Consider the following 18,542-nt stretch of genomic DNA (forward strand, 5'->3'; position numbering starts at 1 on the left):
TTGCTCACAAAGCCGTGACACTGACATAAATGGTTTTTTTTTCTCCTATAATTGTAAAGAAATGCTTGTTCTTGCAGCGACAAACGCACACATTCAACTGAAACACTGCATAACTGTTAAGAGTCTCTGAAGAAAATAGTCATGTGTTCACATTCTTATACAATATACACTGTACACACTCCGAGGTCGAGTGAGAGCAGGATATGTCTCCTCTCTGAATATGAAAGCACCAAAATGACAATTCATTTCAGCGCAGTGCAAAAGAAGTCTGTTTTTGTTTTTTTTAAACATTCGTCTGAAGATATGACATTCTTTTTTTTCTTCTTCATATTTACATATGATTGAATGAACATCTAAGATCTGTGAATTTTCTTTCTGGTTTTACTTACACAACAAGAATAGTGTAGGAGGGGTTTCCAGTAGGCACAGCCATGAATATAGATCCTCTTTCTTTCTCACACACAAACATGAACACACACACACGGCGCACACACACGTAGGCTTGCTAAATGTCACCTCTCTCTCTCTTTTTTTTTTTTTTTTTTACGCGCTCCAAATTTGGACTGTGATTCTTCACAGGCTCAAGTGAAACAAACGAGCTCGTAAAAATATATTTGAGTCTCCTCAGAATCTGCATCGCTTAATAAAACAATTCTTATAAAGTCTCTCAGGCTGCCTTCACATTACAAGTCTTAATGCTCACATCAGATCTGATCGGGTGTTCGTATTGCTTTTTCAAATGTGGCCTGTGAACTGGTCACAGTCCTGACCTGCACTTTGCAGAAGAACAACAAAGGCGTCTCGTCGCAGCACGGTGTGAATGCAGAAGAACAAAATAAAAACATTTTTTTACGTTATCAAGCTAACATCAGAGTGAACTCGACTTTTTTAGCACTTCAGTAGTTCACGTCTTAGCGGGACTGATAGGCGAACACCCTCAGTTATTGTTTCATCTGCTCCAGAGCAGGTTCTGTTTGGGATAAGAAATCAAAATGCATTAAACTTCCAGTACCGACCAATCAGATCTCTTGATCAGAGGTCTGTGTGTTGGGGAGGCTGACGCACACCGTCTCTCATGGACGAGTGTTCAGGTCAATAAGCCTGTATGATGGTGACAGATCAGGTCTTTTATCATCCTACAACAGGAGCTAAACAAAGCACTGAAGCATTCTACTTTAAGATCTAAACAATCACACTTACTGCTTTTACATTTTTATAAGCCACATGCCATTCGGTTTTTTTCTGTTGGGTTGCAGCTGAAATATTACGAGTTAAAAATGTCAGACTCGCCACATATGAGAAAATAATTAATTTAATTGAAGTAATGGGGAGTATAATATTCATATCCATTGTGCACCAATGATGGTAAGGTGATATTATAAGCCTCATTGTTCACATTCACACAGTCAGTCTTATTTTCTTTCAGTATTTTCTTTCTGGCAGTTCTTCATTTGTCCGTGAGGCTGACCTCGAGGTCGTGCTGCTAAAGAACCGGCTTGTGTCTGATTTAGATTCAAAATATGAAGGTGGCCCAAATCTGAGAAAGTCAGATTGTATGCAACTTGGATTATTCAAGCTGTCATCAAAACATCAGATCCAAGTCATATAGACGACATAGATTCCGGTTTCTTTGACCTGCAGTGTGAACGCAGCCATAGCAGCTCACTCAACAAAAGAAGCGCACAAAGGGAGCCGCTTAAAACGACAACAACAACAAAAATCCCCCCCCCCTTTTTTTTATGAACTTGTTGCTCACACTCACACCGGCGAGGTGCTGGATAAGACTGGCTGGCTCGCTTGAAAAAAACGGATCGAGTGATCCCGGGTCTAGCTGGTGTTGACTTTAAGATTCTTCATGCGGTGCAGCAGCGAGTCCTTCTCCATCTGAGCCTCAGCCAGCGCCATCTTGGCTCGCGACAGCTCCAATTTAAGACATTCGTTTTCCTCCACCAGCATCTGTAAACCAGGAGAGACGTGGACAAGAGTGAGGCACGCTGTCCGCTCGTTATGTAGCGTCCTAAAAAACTTAAACTCAACATTAATTAATGAAGGTTGTCATGGTGAACCTGCTTGACGGTCATGGAGATGAAGCAGAGTGTGCTGACGTTTTCTTTTCCATTCATCAACACGTCTGTATCACATCGCACCTTCTGTTCTGTGCCGTCTTCACTTCTGTACACTTCTCTGTTGTTATTCTCTCCTTTTTCATTTTCCCAAACTGAACAGACCGACATCAAACAGACTGGACTTCTCTCTGCGGATCGACTGCATTTAGTCGTCTTGATTCTACCCACCATGCACTTTCCCTTTGTAACGGTTTGATCCTTCTGACAATGGTAGTACGATACAATATCATAGGATGCAATACGATGCCACTGAGGAAATTGTGTTGATCCACGAGGTGCAGTGAAAACTAAAATCTACCTTACTTAAGACCTTTATCACTTGTTGAAGGTCCGAACACAATGAAACAAACAGGTAGAGATTCTAAAAGGTTGTCCCTACCTCTCTGGACAGAAACCGATCAAATCTGCAAACAAAGACTCTATGAAAAGGAGTCAAATGGTAACTGGACGTTTTTTGGCCTGGTGATCTGTGAGACACTTGTTGGTCAGTGAAATCTTCTGGGCCTCACAAGTAAAACATTATGTAAAAGCACAGGCGTGAGAAGGTCTGGGTAAACAGTAGGAAATAAGAAAGCTCATCACTGGTGTCTCTTCACACTAACACAGTCATGTTAAAATGACAACATGCGTGTTTGGTTGTTTTTGTTCACAGGACTTGTGGGTTGAAAAACTGAATTATGTAACTATTCAATGCACTATTCTTGTACTCTGCATAAAATTAAAGAAAAATATGACTCCCACTGAAATAAAATGGAAGCCAAACATGGAGCTGGAATCATCTGAAAACCACATTTTGGCATCATGTGAAAAGATTTCGAGGAAAGAAATGGTCTTCCTCGTTTGTCGGAGGAAAAAGTCCAGAAGAGGAAAAAGAGATGAGCTGGAAGAAACGGAGGTTTGTTTCCAGTTGTCGTGGGTGTCGTTTTGTGCCAATCAACCCAAACACGATACTTTCTTACGTTTTCTCTGCTGGAAGGAGGTGGGCTGGTGGGCGGGGCTTGTGTCTGCGTCGCCTTCGGTACAGCGCAGACGCTGCCCACCACCTCAGGGAGCGGACTCAGAGCGCTGTCAATCAACACGCCATCCTTCCGGGGTTTGGCCTCGGCCGTTGTGTCCACTGCGAGGAGCCAACAAAGACAGAAGAGGTTTATTTGGGAGGTGCGGGCGAGGAGAGCTCGGGCGTAAAAGCATTTCGTCGGACATGTTACGTAAGCGCAGTGAATGGGCTGTGAAGGGGAGGTGTGGCAGATGTGTGGCAGATGAGAAGAGCGTGCGTTTCTAACCTCCGATGGAGAAGGAGCCGTCGTCTCTCCTGTGAATGACGAGGCTGTCCACGTGCAGCGTGATCGGAGAGTGCTCCGAGTCGGAGAGGTTGTCACGTGGGCCGTCGTCCTGCAGCGGAGAGGACAGACAGTTTAGTGGAAAAGTGAGAGTGTGTGTCTGTGTGTGAGAGAAATGAGCCCCATGAGTTCCACAGCAAACCTACTCACGCGTAAAGGAACCCGAGAGAGAAGACAGGAAGGCCTTTATCATTAAATATTCAGTTCAATCCAAATTCCAATTAGGCCATGGTTCAAAATATTTCACTTGGTTGTGGAAGCTGCTACACTGTTTGACTTTGACTTATGAGGTCTATTAGTGCTACACAATTGAAAAACTAGGACAACAATCCTGCTGGAAATTTTGTAGGAAAACACAAGAAGAGGAAAATGACACCCAGACACCCAGGATGCTCACCTTTAAGTGGATGTGTGTGTCCCTGACGCTGATCTCCATGGGCAGCACCAGCGGCGCGGAGTCGTCCTCCAGGAAGTGGGCCAGGTTACGCATCGTGGACATCAAGAAGCTGGCCTGGTATCCGTGGAGACGCAGCTGCAGGAAGCCGTTGCGCACGGCAAGCGGGGAGTGAGCGGCGGCGCACGGCCCGCTCTCCAGGCGGGCCCGGACCTCCGGACTGTGGAGGCCCCTGGCGGACGCGGAGCTGAGGTCGCCTCCAGCTGTGGGAGCGAAGGAGGGCGTTAGCATTAGCCTCGGTGTCTTATCTGTGGGGGTGCGCTGACGATTTTGTTCTCATTAGGTTATTATTGGAGTCTAAACTTCTCAGTCCGAGTTTGTTGATGAATTCTCTGCACCTCAGGGAGCGTTTAGAGAAATGCTTCATCTCTAATGTGATTAACTAACCTGCCCATCTAATTTGTTTAATCCACCTCATCCTCCTCCACCTGATCCCACAGTGACCATCATGATCCCACAGCAGGGGGGGGGGAGGAGTGGGCGGAGGCCAACAATCCTCCTCAGCTTCTTATTGAATCATATTTGTTTCAATAAGGTAAGCACGCGAGCACGCTGGACGAGGCTGAGAGATCCAAATCTGGGACGTCTTATCGACCGAGGCTAACGGGGTTTGCACTTCAGTTTGACTGCAGTGAATGAGTTTAGTTTCATTACAATGGTCGTGTGCACGCCATTTGAAAAAAAAGGAATGCGTGTTGAGGCCAGGTGTGAAGAAAGGGGTAAGTTTGATATCGGCATGATATTAGAAAAAGAAGACAGCAGGAGAGAAAAGGTTTGAAAGAAAAGCTGGAAAAGAAAAAAGAGAGAGGAGCGAGTCCTGAGGTAGGCCGAAGGAGAGCTGAGAATTCGTGCGATCCCACGGGCTCTTCACTGCAGTGATGTTTAATTATTTCAAGGACCGGGGATTTGAGGGTGCGGAGGAAACTCCCACCTCAGTATCGAGAACTCAAAGAGAAATTTTAACCACAAGAACTGAGACGGAGGAGTTGAACATTTTCCGAGAATAACGTTTTGGGGTTTTTTTTTATTCCTGAGCGACCTCAATTTGACTCTCTTTGTCACAAAATGTGAGAAAAGACGGGACTTTATTTCTGTCACGAAAAAGACGACAGAGGAGGTGAATAGTGAGGAACGTGACAAACGGGCGGGTTGAAAGAAGAGGTTAAGAAGTCAGAGATACTTTCCAAACATTTAGCTGGCCAGAACACTTTAACAGGAGGAAAAGAAGCACTAGAAGACAAACAAGTGTTTTCATTATGGAGGTGAGACGTGTGAGCCATCCCTCTGGATAGGAAAAAAAGAGTCAAGAGAGGGTTAATGCCACAAAGCAATTACATCCACACACACACACACACACACACACACACACACACACACACACACACACACACCTGACAGCTTCCTGAGATACAACATTTTTTCTGTTATTCCGGGATGGAGGCAAAATGAGGCAAGACAGGAGTGAGTAGGGAGAGAGAGAGAGAGAGAAGGGGAGGGCGGGGGAGGCAGCTAAGGACTGAGCGTCTGTGATAAGACAGGAAGGGAAGAGAAAAGACGGCCGAGAGAGGGAGGAGGAAGAGGAGGAGGAGGAGGGTTAAATGACAGAGGATTAATAGGAAGATGGAGTAGGAGCTGGAGGGAAGTGTGAGGAGGAAAGGTGGAGGAAGAAAAAGGAGGAGGAGGAGGAGGAGGATGGCTCTTTTGAGATAGGAGGAGAGGTAGCGAGGGGGGTGAAGCTGGCGTTGCTCTCATTGCCTGAATCATTGGAGTGAAACTGCAAAGTCTGCTGCAGTGGAGAGATGAGGGGCGAGAGAGGAGGGGGGGAGGAGAGAGAGAGAGAGAGAGAGAGAGAGAGGGAATTAGGCAGGGCAGAAGAAGAGAAGATCAGGGGTTAACAGCAGCCTGCACAAATAGCCGCAGTTCATTTGAATCTGGCGCGCGCACACACACGCACAGTTGAAGTTGTGGGCCTAATGTTGCAAATAATGGGAGCACTCACTCCATTACTGTCAAATTTAACCTCTCACGCACACACCCACGCACACACACCGGAGTAAAAGAGACGCACCCTCTCCTGCTGAGCAATGAGCAGTCAAACACACACGCACACACACATCATGCCATCACTTGCAGGATATCTGCTAGCGTCATCAGAGCATGCTTTAGAGCAAAAGACATCCTGGAAATGAGAGTTCACAGGAGACGCACTAGAAGAAAAACACACACTGGCAATCTGTGTACACACAAACATACACACACACACACACACACACACACGTAAAGAGACACTCTGAGGCAGGCATGCGTGTTAGGTCACAGATGGTGAATGAACACACAGCAGTTACCTTGGCTGCTTTGAGCAGGTATTGGTACTGAACCCACCATACCTGTGGAGGGGGGAGTTACGCAGGGTAAATAAAAGGAGGGAGGGTGCGTGTGTGTGTGTGTGTTAGTGTGTAAATGTGAGTTTTGGAAACAGAGATTCCAGAATTAGTGCTGCAACGTTTTTTTTTCATTTTCAGGAATGACTCCTCTACTCCTTATCATTTCAAATCAATTCACTTCCTGTGAAAAAACTCACAGCCCAATGTGCTGTGTTCATGTTCGGCTTTGACCATTTTAACGGTATAAAAACTCTAAATATTCAATTAACAATCATGACCAAACAAGAAGAAAAAAAAAAAGTCTTTCACATGTATGAGTGGCACCAAACGTTTACCACCTTCCTGCTTCTATTGATGATGGAATATCCTGCCTGTCCCTCCATCTGTCAGTCTTGTGTTAAACGTTGACCCAGCCATTGAAAAAAAAATAAAAAATAAGCATAGCAGGGGCCGCTCATGAAGCGTCCTGATGGTCCACGTCTGCTCTGAGACCTTTCTCACACATCCTTCCTTTCTCTCTCACTCTACTGTCAAATAAGGCTATATATGGCAAAAAGATCGTCCAAAAAGAATTTTCACAAGTGTAAAAGTAGGAGCACGAGGTCGTTTAAATTCACACACGTGTCGCTGGCTTTCCTCAGCAGTTCTTTCTTGTTCCATAGCTGCCTTACATGTGCGCTCGATATCATAACAAATGCCTCTTCACTTTCATCTTCCAACATGAACCAGAGGCTGCAGCCTCCAAACCTCTATTTTGGTGCATTTTATTTTATGTAATCATCCAACTCACATTTTAAAATAACATTTTGTCAATTTAAGGTTAGAGATACCTTACTGTGAATTATTTTGCAATGTTTTAAAAGGCAGTTTTTTTTCAAATGCACGTGGAGATGTGATTCCGTGGAGAAAACATACAACAGATAAAAATAACGAGTCATAAAGTGAGGTGTGTTGTCGTGCTGGTTCTCACCCAGGCTGCGGTTGCTGAGGTACTGCCTCAGGCTGACGTTGCCCAGCTGGCTTGGTGTGACCTGTCCCACCTCCAGAGCCACGGCCGTGCTCTCGCCCTCCGCCTCCATGGCCACACACACCGACCGCACCTTCAGCATCAGCACGGACACCTGGGAGAAAAAAAAAACATGGACAAAGAGAATCAGCCAGTCTTCCAGGTAGGCGACCTCAACAGTTAAAAGTGGAAGGAGAATCTCGATCCATCCATTCTGTAACAACTGTTTTTGACTTTTTTTTTGAATTTTTTTTTAAGGAACTTCTCCTTCCTTCTTGTAGTTTTGCAGTCTTACTATATCTTTGGTGGGATCGTCAGTGCTCTGGGACGTGGCGCTGACAGTGTCTGGGGACACGCCCCCCTCCTGCTCGCGGCCAATCGCAGCCTCGGCGGCACTCTCAGTGTTGCTCTGCTCACTGATGGCATCCTTGAAGCCTGACATGGACACGTCATCTGTATCATAAATAAAGATATAAAAACACTTTGTTGGGTTACTATGACTGAGTGTGCACTACAAAGCATCATCAGAGCGCTTCACATCCCCGACTGCATCACAACAATGCTGCCCCCTCCTGGTCGACACACTTACCTACCACTACATGTGATGTGACGGTGTGTTTATTTTAAAATCGACCTCTAAATGAGGAGCCCAGATGTCAGAATAAGCTTTCGTGCTTCAGAGACATTTGTGATGGAAACAGACGGATTGAGAGGTTTCATTGAATAGAAAAGCCGTTTTTCATTTTGGAACTTCAATCAAAGTGAAGAGTTTGGGTTAAGCAGGATTTATCTTCTGGTTGGATTAGAATCTTATTGAGACACATTTTGTGTCCATCTCTCTTTTTATTATGATTCTTTAAATGAAAAAAAATGCATGTTTGCATTCTGCACCAGTCATTTTAAATCCATGTGATGTCATCGTTATCGTTGGGCCACGTATCCTGTAACGTGTCATGATCAACCACATCGCCTCATCACCGCCGACACACACAGTCCTAAGCAACGACTCGCTGTGTCAAACATGCATCAAAGATGGCCGCACCTCTCTCCAGCAGACTGTACGCGTCTCCGTCCTCCATCAGGTAGCTGTCGATGGAGATGTTATCCAGGGACTGCAGGGACGGGCTTTTCTTCATGTTCTTGTAGGAGACAGAGAAGCTGGACTGGGAACGGTCCCGCATCAAGCGACCACTACAACACACACACACACACACACACACACATAATGCATGTAGAAATGTGAAGAGCTTTTTTTTTTTGTATTTACCTGGGCAACAAGTCACATGCAGTTTAATGATTGAATTCAAAGATAGTATATAAAAAAAACAGGTGTAGTTTTCTTTCTTTTCTTTCATCTGATATAATAGGACTTCTATTCTTATGCAAAACGACTGAGCTCTGAGAGAGCTGACAGCTCTTACTCTCAAAGTCATGAATCAAATATGTCTTTGTTCCTTTGTGTGATGTCGTCTAAGGTCATGTTAGATCTAAGCGTGCTATCCTCCCAAGCGTCAGAAACGATCACAACATACACGATCAAACGGGCTCCCATAAAAGACAAGAGAACACAAGGCTCGAGAGGGGAAAAAAAAAAAAAAAAAAAAAAAAAGAAGAAGAAGAAGAGAGAACTGTCACAAACAAGAAGCTTTTCGCTTGTACGACCATCAACCGCCAGTCAACAAGTGGACGCCAAACACAGGGAAAACACACAGACGAACACCAGAGAGTCATGCACACGTGCAGACGCATGCCCGCGGGGGGATTCTCAAACACACTCAGCGCTCACTGAAGAGTAAAAGAGCCAGTCACGCACACGCTCGTTAGCACAGCGAGACACAGATCCATTGCCTTACATGTTTGACATGGAATAAAGGGAGGTGGATCTGCTGGAGTTTGAGGAGCTGAGGAGGTCAGAAACCACAGACAAACTTCCTTTCCTTGGTAGAGAGAAAACACACACACACACACACACACACACACACACCTCACAAGGGTCAGAGCAGAGGTCAGGAGGCAGTTAAGGACGTGAAGGAGTTAAAACAAGAGGATAAAGTAGATGAGGACAAAGACAGGATGTTGAAGCACACGGCCAAAGAACGTTCATGATGTCAGAAACATTCACATGTTTGATTCAGGAGGCTGACAAACACTGGTGAGGGGGGTTTGACGCACAGCTCTTGTGTTCAGAAGACAGATTCATTTAAAAGAGAAAAATGTTTCAATTCAGTCGAGTCGTGTCGCCTCGAAGAAGTAATGAAACTGTAGTATAAAAACAACCAGCCTCTCTGTGTGCTGGTCAGATTACCTTGATATTGACTGAGGCATCTTGTTGGCAGCGTCTTTGTCGCTCCAGTCTTTGCTGCTCAGAGGGTCCAACAGGGACTCACCGGTCTGCGTTTTACAATCTAATCCAGCTCCTACTTCTTCACCCCCGGTCAACCCATCAACAGCCGCCTCGCCCCCTTCCTCTGAACTCCACCTCCCTGGGTTCTTAGCTGTAGTCCTCTCCTCCAGTGAGGCTTTGTGATTGAAGTCAGGACGTGTAGCTGTTGATGTGGATGTGGGGACGAGCGGGGCGGGGCCGTCCGAGCCGTCGCCACAAAGCAGCTGGTCTACCGTGTTGCATGCACCTTTGGCTGCTGCTGCTCCTTCAGACGCCGATCCAGCTCCCTCGCTCCCTTTCTCCACCCCGTCCCCGCCATCGCTCCCGGGCTCCAGAGTGCCTCGGCTCTCCGACGGGGAGAGCTCCGAGCCCAGAGGAGACCTCGAACCCTCGGGCTGAGAGACGGGCTTCAGGAGCAGGGACACCTCGGCGCTTTTCAGCAGAAGGCCGAGGCAGACGTTGAAGGGCTGGTGGTCTGCGGGAGGCTTCGTGGGATCCTTACGATCTTTCTTGGAGCCCATCTCCTCCAGGTCCTGCTGCAGGGTCTGCTGCAGGGCTTTGATGCTGCGCTGAAGTTGCATAAGAAACACGTACTGCCGGTGGCTCACCTGGACACACAAAACAAATGGTGGTTAATACACCTAGCTGTGATGTATTTACACTCTTTGAAATCTGCCTGTGACAAATAAGGAATACATTAACACGTTAATTAGTTATAAGGCAGTAGTCCAAGCCATGATGCAAATAACGTGTGTTGCTGTAGTTTCTTGTAAATAATGGCAACTTGGACAATCCACCACTGAGCTTCCTCTGAGAACGTAACATTGTGAGGTTAGCTTTGTGGTTTGTGCTAAGTTTACATCCTGGCGTCCTGCTATGTTACCTCCACAGCTGAATTTAAAAAAAAACTATCACCTATCCTAAGAACAAACGTGCACAAGCATTCATCTTATGTGATGAAGCAGCACTTTACATTTAAGAAATTTGATTTGTCAAGAAACGTATTTAATTATTCTTAAGAACAACATACCTGAGCGCTTAAATGCTTCTGCACGTGCACTAAAGCCTGCAAACTTGCATCTTTACTGGATGATGATAAAGAAGAAGAGGTGGACGGCAGACTGTCCAATGAGTGTGGTTTATGTAGTCCGTTACTGGGAGGCTGTGTGGCCTCGCTGCCGTGAGTTGAGGTCGGCGCGCTATCGGTGCTGTAAAACTCCTTTAGCAATCGTTTCCTCTGCAGCCGTGCGACAGCCTCTCCGGATGTGCTCCGGGACATGCTCGATCCGGCTGCACATCTGAGCCTCTCCTGGTGCTGAACTATCTTCGCAGGCTGACACGCCCACACGGTAAGAGGGAAGGAGTCCACGAAGGGCTGCGGCCGCCCTTTTCCTCCACGGGTGCCTTCATAGTCCACCCAGAACTGGGCAAAGTGCAGCGCCCAAAAGTCACAAACGGCTGGCATCTTGAGGGCATCTGTGCCCATAGTCGGCGACACCAGGCCGCGGTAAATGTCGTGGAGCTTAGTGTCTTGTTCGTGTGCGTGACGCTGGAAGACAGGGTGCAGCAGGGGTAAGGAGGAGGAAGTGCGAGGGAACGAGGAATAAGAAGGGGAGAAGAAGGGCTCCTCCTCGAAGGCCTGCAGCAGGGCTTCAAGGTGGGAGCGGGTGCAGTTCGCCGGTTGCCGGGTGTTCGTGGCGACCATTTCTGACGTCTGCACTGATATGGAGCGAGGCAGATCAGCAGGACAGGAAGCGTCTGGATCGGTGGGAATAACCAGCTGAACGGCAAGGAAAAAAAAATACAGAAAATAAATACCGGAGAATTAAAAAGAAATACTTATCCCGAGCAAAAACCTGTTTTGTCAACATTTCACAGTCTCACCTTCAGCATGAGTCCGTCAATCTTGATGTCGACGTGCTCTTCGGGTTTCTGAGAGTCGCTGAGCTTGTAGATCTCCATGAACTGCTCCAGACTCTGCCTGAGGTCAAGAGCGAAAAGGTTGATCCAAACCAAGCTGCGAGGATCCAGGACCAGCTGCAGGGCGTTCAGCTGGGCGTACAGGTTAGGACACGGAACTGGAGGAGACGGGAAGAAATATGTGGTTACACATTCTTTCGCACGTATAGAACTTGGAAAGGGGAAGAAGAAGAAAAGTCCCAAAGAGAACAAGAAACAATGATTTTATTTCCCTTGCTTGACAAAAAAAAAAGAAGATTTGTAACTGTTTGAAAAATGTTTCCTAATGGCGACAAACTGATAGCATGAATTAATTGGGTGATTCTTTATCCAGAGCATTGAGTGGAATTCAGAAAATCAATGCCCTCTCAGCCACACCGCTCAATGAGTTCCCCACATCTGAATTACTCTACTTGCATAGATCGGAAAGAGACGAGAGGTGCAGTAAGTTGCTGTCAAAACAGTGTGCCTGGTGTACAAACACAGCCACTTACACAGCGCGTGACCTACTAATGAGGATTAATGCTTTTTAAAGCGAGATGCTGCTTTCATACAGTGTTCACTTAAAGTCTTACTGGGGTAGTCTTTTCCATCGGGGAAGTAGTACTCCGTGAACTCCACGTGAATGGCTGGCATCTCTGGGGGAAGGTACAAGGACTTCTTGTTGCAGGAGATCATGGCTTTGGGGCTGGAGCGACGCTGGTCTGCAGTTGAAACCTGCAGAAAGACGAGCAGAGGTCGACTCAGAACTGTCAGTCAAACTCTGTGTGGTCCGAGTGAGTCCCTATCTAAAAGGTTGGAGAAGGCAAAGTGTGTTTGTTGTGACCTGGTAGATGCTGAAGTCGGCCATCCTGAGGACCACAGAGCTGGACATGAGCTGCGTCTTTGGGCTTTGATCGGGGGGAGGACTGAAGGAGACGCTGGAGGAGGTGCTTATCTTACCTGAATAGAAAGAAAGGAAAGGAAGGAAGAGAAGGGGGATATAAAAAGAGGAACAAAATGAAACGGAATGGAAAAGAAGGGGGGGGGGGGATAGACAGAGCAACAACTCTCTGATTAGAAACCTGTCTGACTCGCAAAAAAAAAAGGTGTGTATCACCGCACACAGCCGTGCGCACACACACCGTGGTACCTGGCTCTAGGCACCAGCAGCACTGGGCTGGAGGCTGTGTGTGTGAGCTCCACTCTAGGAGTCCTCCCTCTGCCTCTCTAAGCCCTACTCCTCCTCCTCCTCCTCCTGATCTCTCCTGACTTCCTAGAGGCCCATACACATCGTCCCTAAGGGACACTGGAGGACAGAAAACCCACAGGGATGATGTTCTTCACGTGCGTACCAGGAGATTTAACAAGAATGTACTCCTCAAATAAATTGATTTGCACCGCACAACTTGTCGTTTATGTGTGTGTGTGTCTCTGCGTGGGTGTGTGTGTGTGTCCTTACTGTGTTGTGGGGAAGTGTGCGCAGGGGGCGGGCCTTGCTGGTCTCGCACTGTGCTCTTCAACATCTCCACGTTGGACTTGAACTCATCGAGCAGACTCCGTGCCCAGCCCTCTCTGGTCTTTGTGGCCTCACTGTAGTGCATCCAGTGGAGACAACTTTCCCCTGGAGAGGTTAAAAAGCAAAACGTACTTAGTTAGGTATCCATTATTTGTTTAAAGTAAATCCTAAAGCTGCCATGAGGCGTTTTTTATCTAGACATGGTAAGGAGTGAAAGTAGTAGATAAGCGATGTCTCGATATGACTTGAAAGGAAAAGAGATGGAGGAAAACGATCATTTCTATGAAGTTATTTTCACGTCTGTAACAGAACTTACCAACATGCTGCTAAGATGACAATTGACTGTTGAAATGTTTGAAAATCATCATGGTACATCTGGACTCTTGCTCTGCTTTTAAAGATTCGTGTATGCTTTTTTTTTATTGTGATTTTAATTTCTCTACATACTTCGTCTTGTACGAACGCTATTTTTTCATAAGAATCTTTCTATTTGTCCTTTGGTCCAATTAGTTTAAAAGCACTGAAACTTGAGACTGGTAATTTTCTTAGAATGACTGCGGTAGTGTATATTGTCTTGATACTGTAAATCCAGAACATGATGTAACAAGAAAAAATAAAAATAAAAACTGCAACTATCGAAGAAAAAAGCTAACTGGAACAAGAAGAGAGTGTGAATCGTTTTTTATAGGATAAAGGATAAAAGGAGATAGAACAGAAAGAGAGGAGGATGCTGTTTAAGGATTGTGTGTTTGGTCTATGGGAAGACAAATCTATAATTCCTGCAAGTCTGCTCAGAAGAGATCATTGGCGTACACTCTGACGCCTTCTCTAAGTCTATTTGATGTGAAGCAATAAAAGATGCAGCTGTTTGCAGACGGATTAGTGAGTACTGCATAGCAGTCGAGGTTAGATGGTGTTAAAATCTCTGCAGAATTGACACCTGCTCTGTGGAAAGGGTAGTAGTCCAGAGTGATGGCGCTGAAGGAAAGCTGCATGGCTCCACTTGCTATTCTCTTATTCCTCACTGCAGAGAGGGATGAAAAACAAAAAAATAGTCAAGTTGAATATTTTTAGTGAAGATGTTGGCACACTTGTTTCTTTGGCATGGAAACGCCATGAATATGCACGTGGAGAAATGCACATGTAAATGTGTCAATCTGCGCGTGTGTGTTTCACCTTTGTCCTTCGCGTGGGTGTCGTCACAGATGTGCAGGTCGAGGTGCGTGATCTGCAGGTGGTGGGACGTCTCGCACACGTCGAAAGCGCTGAACAGGTTGGCCATGGATGCACTCTGGTCGGCCGCTGAGGACGCCTGCTGGGTGCGAACTTGCTGGGCTGAGGGGGGCGCTGATGACACCTGATCAACAGAGGTGCACGGGGGGGGGGGAGTGCAGTTGTACGATTAATGACAATTCACGTGCTGATAGTAAAGGTTGTGATTGTAAAACCCTTCAGGCTGTTGTCTCGTGTAAGTGTTGCTCCTTAAAGTATTAATTCTATTTTTGTTTTGAACCGTAGCGACACATTCAAATAGCTCTAAGCATGAATAAAAAGCTGGATCCTGCAATTCTCAAATCGACCAGCAGATGGAGTGTCAAACTTATTTTTACAGCCTATGATAGAAACAAACATTGACCACCCTAAATTTGATGGAAACTTGTGTTTTTATGATTGTGCGAAAAAAAAAAAAAAAAAAAAAAAAACTGGCAGCAGACGGAGATGAAGATGGTGCACACAGATTGACGCCATATGGCATGAGTGGAGTGGCACAGAGAAGGGGCAGACATGATTCCTTGGTTGCAAGGACAAACAATCAGACCATGACAGAGTCCATCCACAAAGGGGGGAATGAGGGCATGGACCAGGAAGGGTGGAGAAACATTAAAACATTGGGGAAAATAAGAAAAGGAGACAGCAACGTGGAGAGGAATCAACAGTTTCAGGAGTGTTAAAGAAGACCATGAAATGCTCCATTTGACCTCAATACCAGGAGAAAGGCAGTTGTGTGTGCACCTGTTCTTCCGTGGCCATGCTTTTCCTCTGCTGTGCGGACTTCTCCATGGCCTCGCTCAGAGACTTGGCATACTGCACCATGGCTTTGAGCTGGGAGTCGGTCAGCACCCAGAGCAAGTCATCCAGGATCAGAATCAGCTTGGTGGCCACAACGTTGCAGTCCTTAATCTGTGTCAGACAGAGCCGTTAGGTATGAACATGTATTATGCAGATGGAGGTGGCCTGAGAGCTCCAATTAATGTAAAACGACACCTGCAGGGGAATTCTCTTATTGTGTGACCTCTGTGTTCGTAAAAGAACTGCTTTCTCCTGACTCTGAAAAGGCCAGCGAAGCACACGTCACATGCTTTTAATCTGTTCAACTCTAAACTGTGTATCCCCTTTATAACAAGAACTACACTGGCAGCATTTCTGGAAGTGAATATTGTGAGAAATAGTTTATTCAGTGTTTCTGTAAAAGGAACAAATGGGGTCGACGACACTGATACAATATTCTTTGTGCACTTTATGCAGCCTTCTATTAAATCTATACAATCCAAAACAGACAAGAGTGGTGTTTTTGCTTGAATGCATACTACCCAGTTGATAAATTCCTTCTGTCTCAGCCCGTGGGGCAACACAGAGCGACTATTGTTCGCAGCAGATAAGAGGATGTTTCTTTGAGAAGCCGTTTCAGGCGTGCTCTGGCAGATTTCCTTCAGTGGCTGTCTGATTGTATTGGAGGGATATGTGTGCGCGTGTGTGTGTGGGTGCGCGTGTTGCTGTGTGTGTCGATGTTTGATGCTGACCCGTCTCTTCAGAGTGACTCGGATCTTGGACTGGTTTGTGATGAGGCGAATCGGAGCGCTCAGCATCTCATGCTCGGCGCTCTGGATCGCGTCAGCTTCAATTCGTATCATCTGCCAGCTGATCTCCTTGAACGTCAAGATCTGGACAACACGGGTATGTTAGAACCAGGTAAAAAACTTTTGGTGACAACATTTAAATGACAAAAGAAGAAGAAAAAAAAGTGACTGACCTCTCCTCTTTGAGGGTCTTGGATGCGGGTGAAACGCAGGTCGCTGATGCTCCAGCTGGTGTTGACGCTGTAGACCTGCAGCTGCGAGAGCTCAAAGGAGGCGTTGAAGGCCTTGGCACTGATCCTGATGACGATTGAGTTGATGGACAGTGAAATCCCCTCGACCACCTTCTCAGCAAAGCCATATTCACTGCATGACACGGAGAGGTGGACAACCTTTTTTTACACACATTAAAATGTTTCAAAACAGCAAAGCACCCCTGACCTGACTCGTAAAAGAAGACCGAATCAAAGTGAGGAAGTGAAAGGACTTACAATAAAGGACTCAAATACAACAACTGCCCTTAAAATGAGTTCATGTTGAGCAAGTGAAAAATGTCATCAAGATTCATTTAGTGCATCTCTTTCACTCCTGGAACCCAAAGGTTCATAGGTCAGATGATGAAATCTGAGATTTAAAAAAAAAAAAAAAGTAGAACACAAACAGCTGCAGTACTCACTTTTGTCCGGATGCTGTTGCTATGGGAGACGGCCCATTGGGGGGACGAGGCTCATCACAAGTACTCATCTCCATCACCACTTTATCCAGGGTCTGTAACAAAGTCAGAGGCTTCACTTTAGGACCTAGAATGGTTGTCTTTACGAAATGTTCTTCATAGCTTTAGACTGTTTAATAAAAACATACACTGCCTACATACATGTTGTTGCATCTCTTTACTCTGTTTTGTCAGCCTGTTTCTGCGGTTCCACCTATTTACAAATACTCTTCAAATGACCATGATTTGCTGTGCACTTCAAGCTGGCGTGTTTTTGCATCATAAAGTAAGCATGTGAGTCAGGTCATTACGATTTTAGGCTTCAGAGTGTCGTGACTCACAGCATATTCAACAAAGTGCTCTTGTTCATCCTTCTCAAAACCATGCCATTTATATTCTACTGTCACGATAGTTATGCTTCATGATTGACGGACTGTTTTGTTCCCCTGATATGTTTGTTGTAATACCTTATATAAAGATCAATCATGAGGCCTTACATGTGAGGAAGCCACTTTTATGTTCTGCTGAGAAAAAAGGAGCGTGTGTTTCCTGTGGTTGCTGCTGGTTTCAGGCAGCTTGTGAACTGGGATCTAACAACCACCTGGGGACTGGGACCAGCCTGGCAGTCAGTCAACCCAACACCTGCGCCCCCGTGCGCAGCGAGGTGGCAGCCGTGAGGGGAGAGGCTTGTTTATGAATCATGCTCGATCGAACCCTCGTCACATGATGCGGGGGGAAAATTGTCCCCATTGGAGCAAATCTGGAGAGCAACAGGAGCCAAGCTGAGGAGCTGTGGGAGGACAACAACCGAGTCTGCAAATAACACTGAAGTTACTTCTACAGCTGCTTTAGGGGAACCTGAGTGCTCTGTTTTAACAAGCTACGCCTTCTGGGGATGACGCATCCGCTGACATCTCCAGGGTCCTGATGTAGGGGGCAAGCACTACTTCAGATACACCAAGCGAAACGTTCATTCAGGGTAGTCCAACTCGTTGGTGCTGCTGTTGACGAACAAGCACATTGTGGTGTCTTTCTGCGGCACTTCAGATGTCAATTACCATTTTTTTGTTTCACAAGACGGTCTGATTATAAACGATGCATGACTACAAGGGGATGAAAGGCCCAGTTCAGTGTGTTCAGATTTGGAAACGGAACCTTAACGAACGATGAGAAAAGGACACAATGATTGTTTAGCAACTTACACAGCAGGTGTGAGAGGAGAAACTTACCAGAGAGATTGGGTGAGTCTTTAACTTTGTCCATGGTATCTGTGGATGAAAAACAGAACAGCAGCTCAGCTTTCCAGCCTCACAGGAGTCTCACCAATACAACAACCGCTTGATCTCTTCGAGCTCCCAAAATGTAATTTAGCAGCCGGAGGGGTGCACAAAATTACATTAAGGCAACCGAACGTAGCGTAGGATTAAATCAAGCAGAGGGAGCAGGCGGTTAAGCTCAGATGTAAAGGAAGAGAAAAAATAAATGAATAAACGTGTGACAATAGACTGACAGGCAGCGTGTCCGGTTCAGCTCCATTAATCCTCAACACGCGTCAAGTCTGAGTCAAATTTCATCGTGAAATACATGAAATGCTTGTGTTAGATTGCCGTTTTTCTCCCCCCCCCACACACACACACACAGAGTCAGTCAGAGTAAATCAAGAAGTGAGAAAGGGTTCAGGATTTTACTGCTGTAAGTGAATTAGACATGCATTTTTTATTTGCCTTACGTCTGTCAGGCCAGTCAGTTTCAGACGTCACAGAAGAAGCATTTACTACGGCTTAAATCTGTGTAATTATGCGTAATCAATAAAGCAACCTCTATT

The 18,542-nt window shown here is 46.0% G+C and overlaps 1 protein-coding gene across 4 annotated transcripts in view; it reads right to left on the minus strand.

The window, feature by feature from the left end:
* Positions 1 to 1,294: 1,294 nt before the first annotated feature.
* The window catches only part of bltp3b (bridge-like lipid transfer protein family member 3B), a 27,048-nt gene continuing 9,800 nt past the window's right edge, over positions 1,295 to 18,542 (minus strand). Inside the window, exons 3-24 of one of the 4 annotated variants that reach the window (XM_079335788.1) lie at positions 17,947 to 17,985; positions 16,682 to 16,773; positions 16,182 to 16,371; positions 15,952 to 16,092; positions 15,164 to 15,331; positions 14,327 to 14,507; positions 14,091 to 14,174; positions 13,094 to 13,255; positions 12,785 to 12,940; positions 12,479 to 12,594; positions 12,228 to 12,369; positions 11,578 to 11,771; positions 10,724 to 11,473; positions 9,616 to 10,301; positions 9,164 to 9,247; positions 8,353 to 8,501; positions 7,606 to 7,763; positions 7,275 to 7,425; positions 3,864 to 4,123; positions 3,410 to 3,518; positions 3,086 to 3,243; positions 1,295 to 1,956 (exon numbers count right to left, since the gene is read on the minus strand). In XM_079335788.1, coding sequence (XP_079191914.1) covers positions 1,828 to 1,956; positions 3,086 to 3,243; positions 3,410 to 3,518; positions 3,864 to 4,123; positions 7,275 to 7,425; positions 7,606 to 7,763; positions 8,353 to 8,501; positions 9,164 to 9,247; positions 9,616 to 10,301; positions 10,724 to 11,473; positions 11,578 to 11,771; positions 12,228 to 12,369; positions 12,479 to 12,594; positions 12,785 to 12,940; positions 13,094 to 13,255; positions 14,091 to 14,174; positions 14,327 to 14,507; positions 15,164 to 15,331; positions 15,952 to 16,092; positions 16,182 to 16,371; positions 16,682 to 16,773; positions 17,947 to 17,985 — 4,299 coding nt within the window. In that variant the 3' untranslated portion in view covers positions 1,295 to 1,827. The remainder of the gene's footprint in view (positions 1,957 to 3,085; positions 3,244 to 3,409; positions 3,519 to 3,863; positions 4,124 to 7,274; positions 7,426 to 7,605; positions 7,764 to 8,352; positions 8,502 to 9,163; positions 9,248 to 9,615; positions 10,302 to 10,723; positions 11,474 to 11,577; positions 11,772 to 12,227; positions 12,370 to 12,478; positions 12,595 to 12,784; positions 12,941 to 13,093; positions 13,256 to 14,090; positions 14,175 to 14,326; positions 14,508 to 15,163; positions 15,332 to 15,951; positions 16,093 to 16,181; positions 16,372 to 16,681; positions 16,774 to 17,946; positions 17,986 to 18,542) is intronic. The other 3 variants (XM_079335790.1, XM_079335789.1, XM_079335791.1) reach the window with 3 other exon arrangements.

The sequence above is a fragment of the Symphodus melops genome, assembly GCF_947650265.1.
Source record: "Symphodus melops genome assembly, chromosome: 22".
Taxonomy (NCBI): domain Eukaryota; kingdom Metazoa; phylum Chordata; class Actinopteri; order Labriformes; family Labridae; genus Symphodus; species Symphodus melops.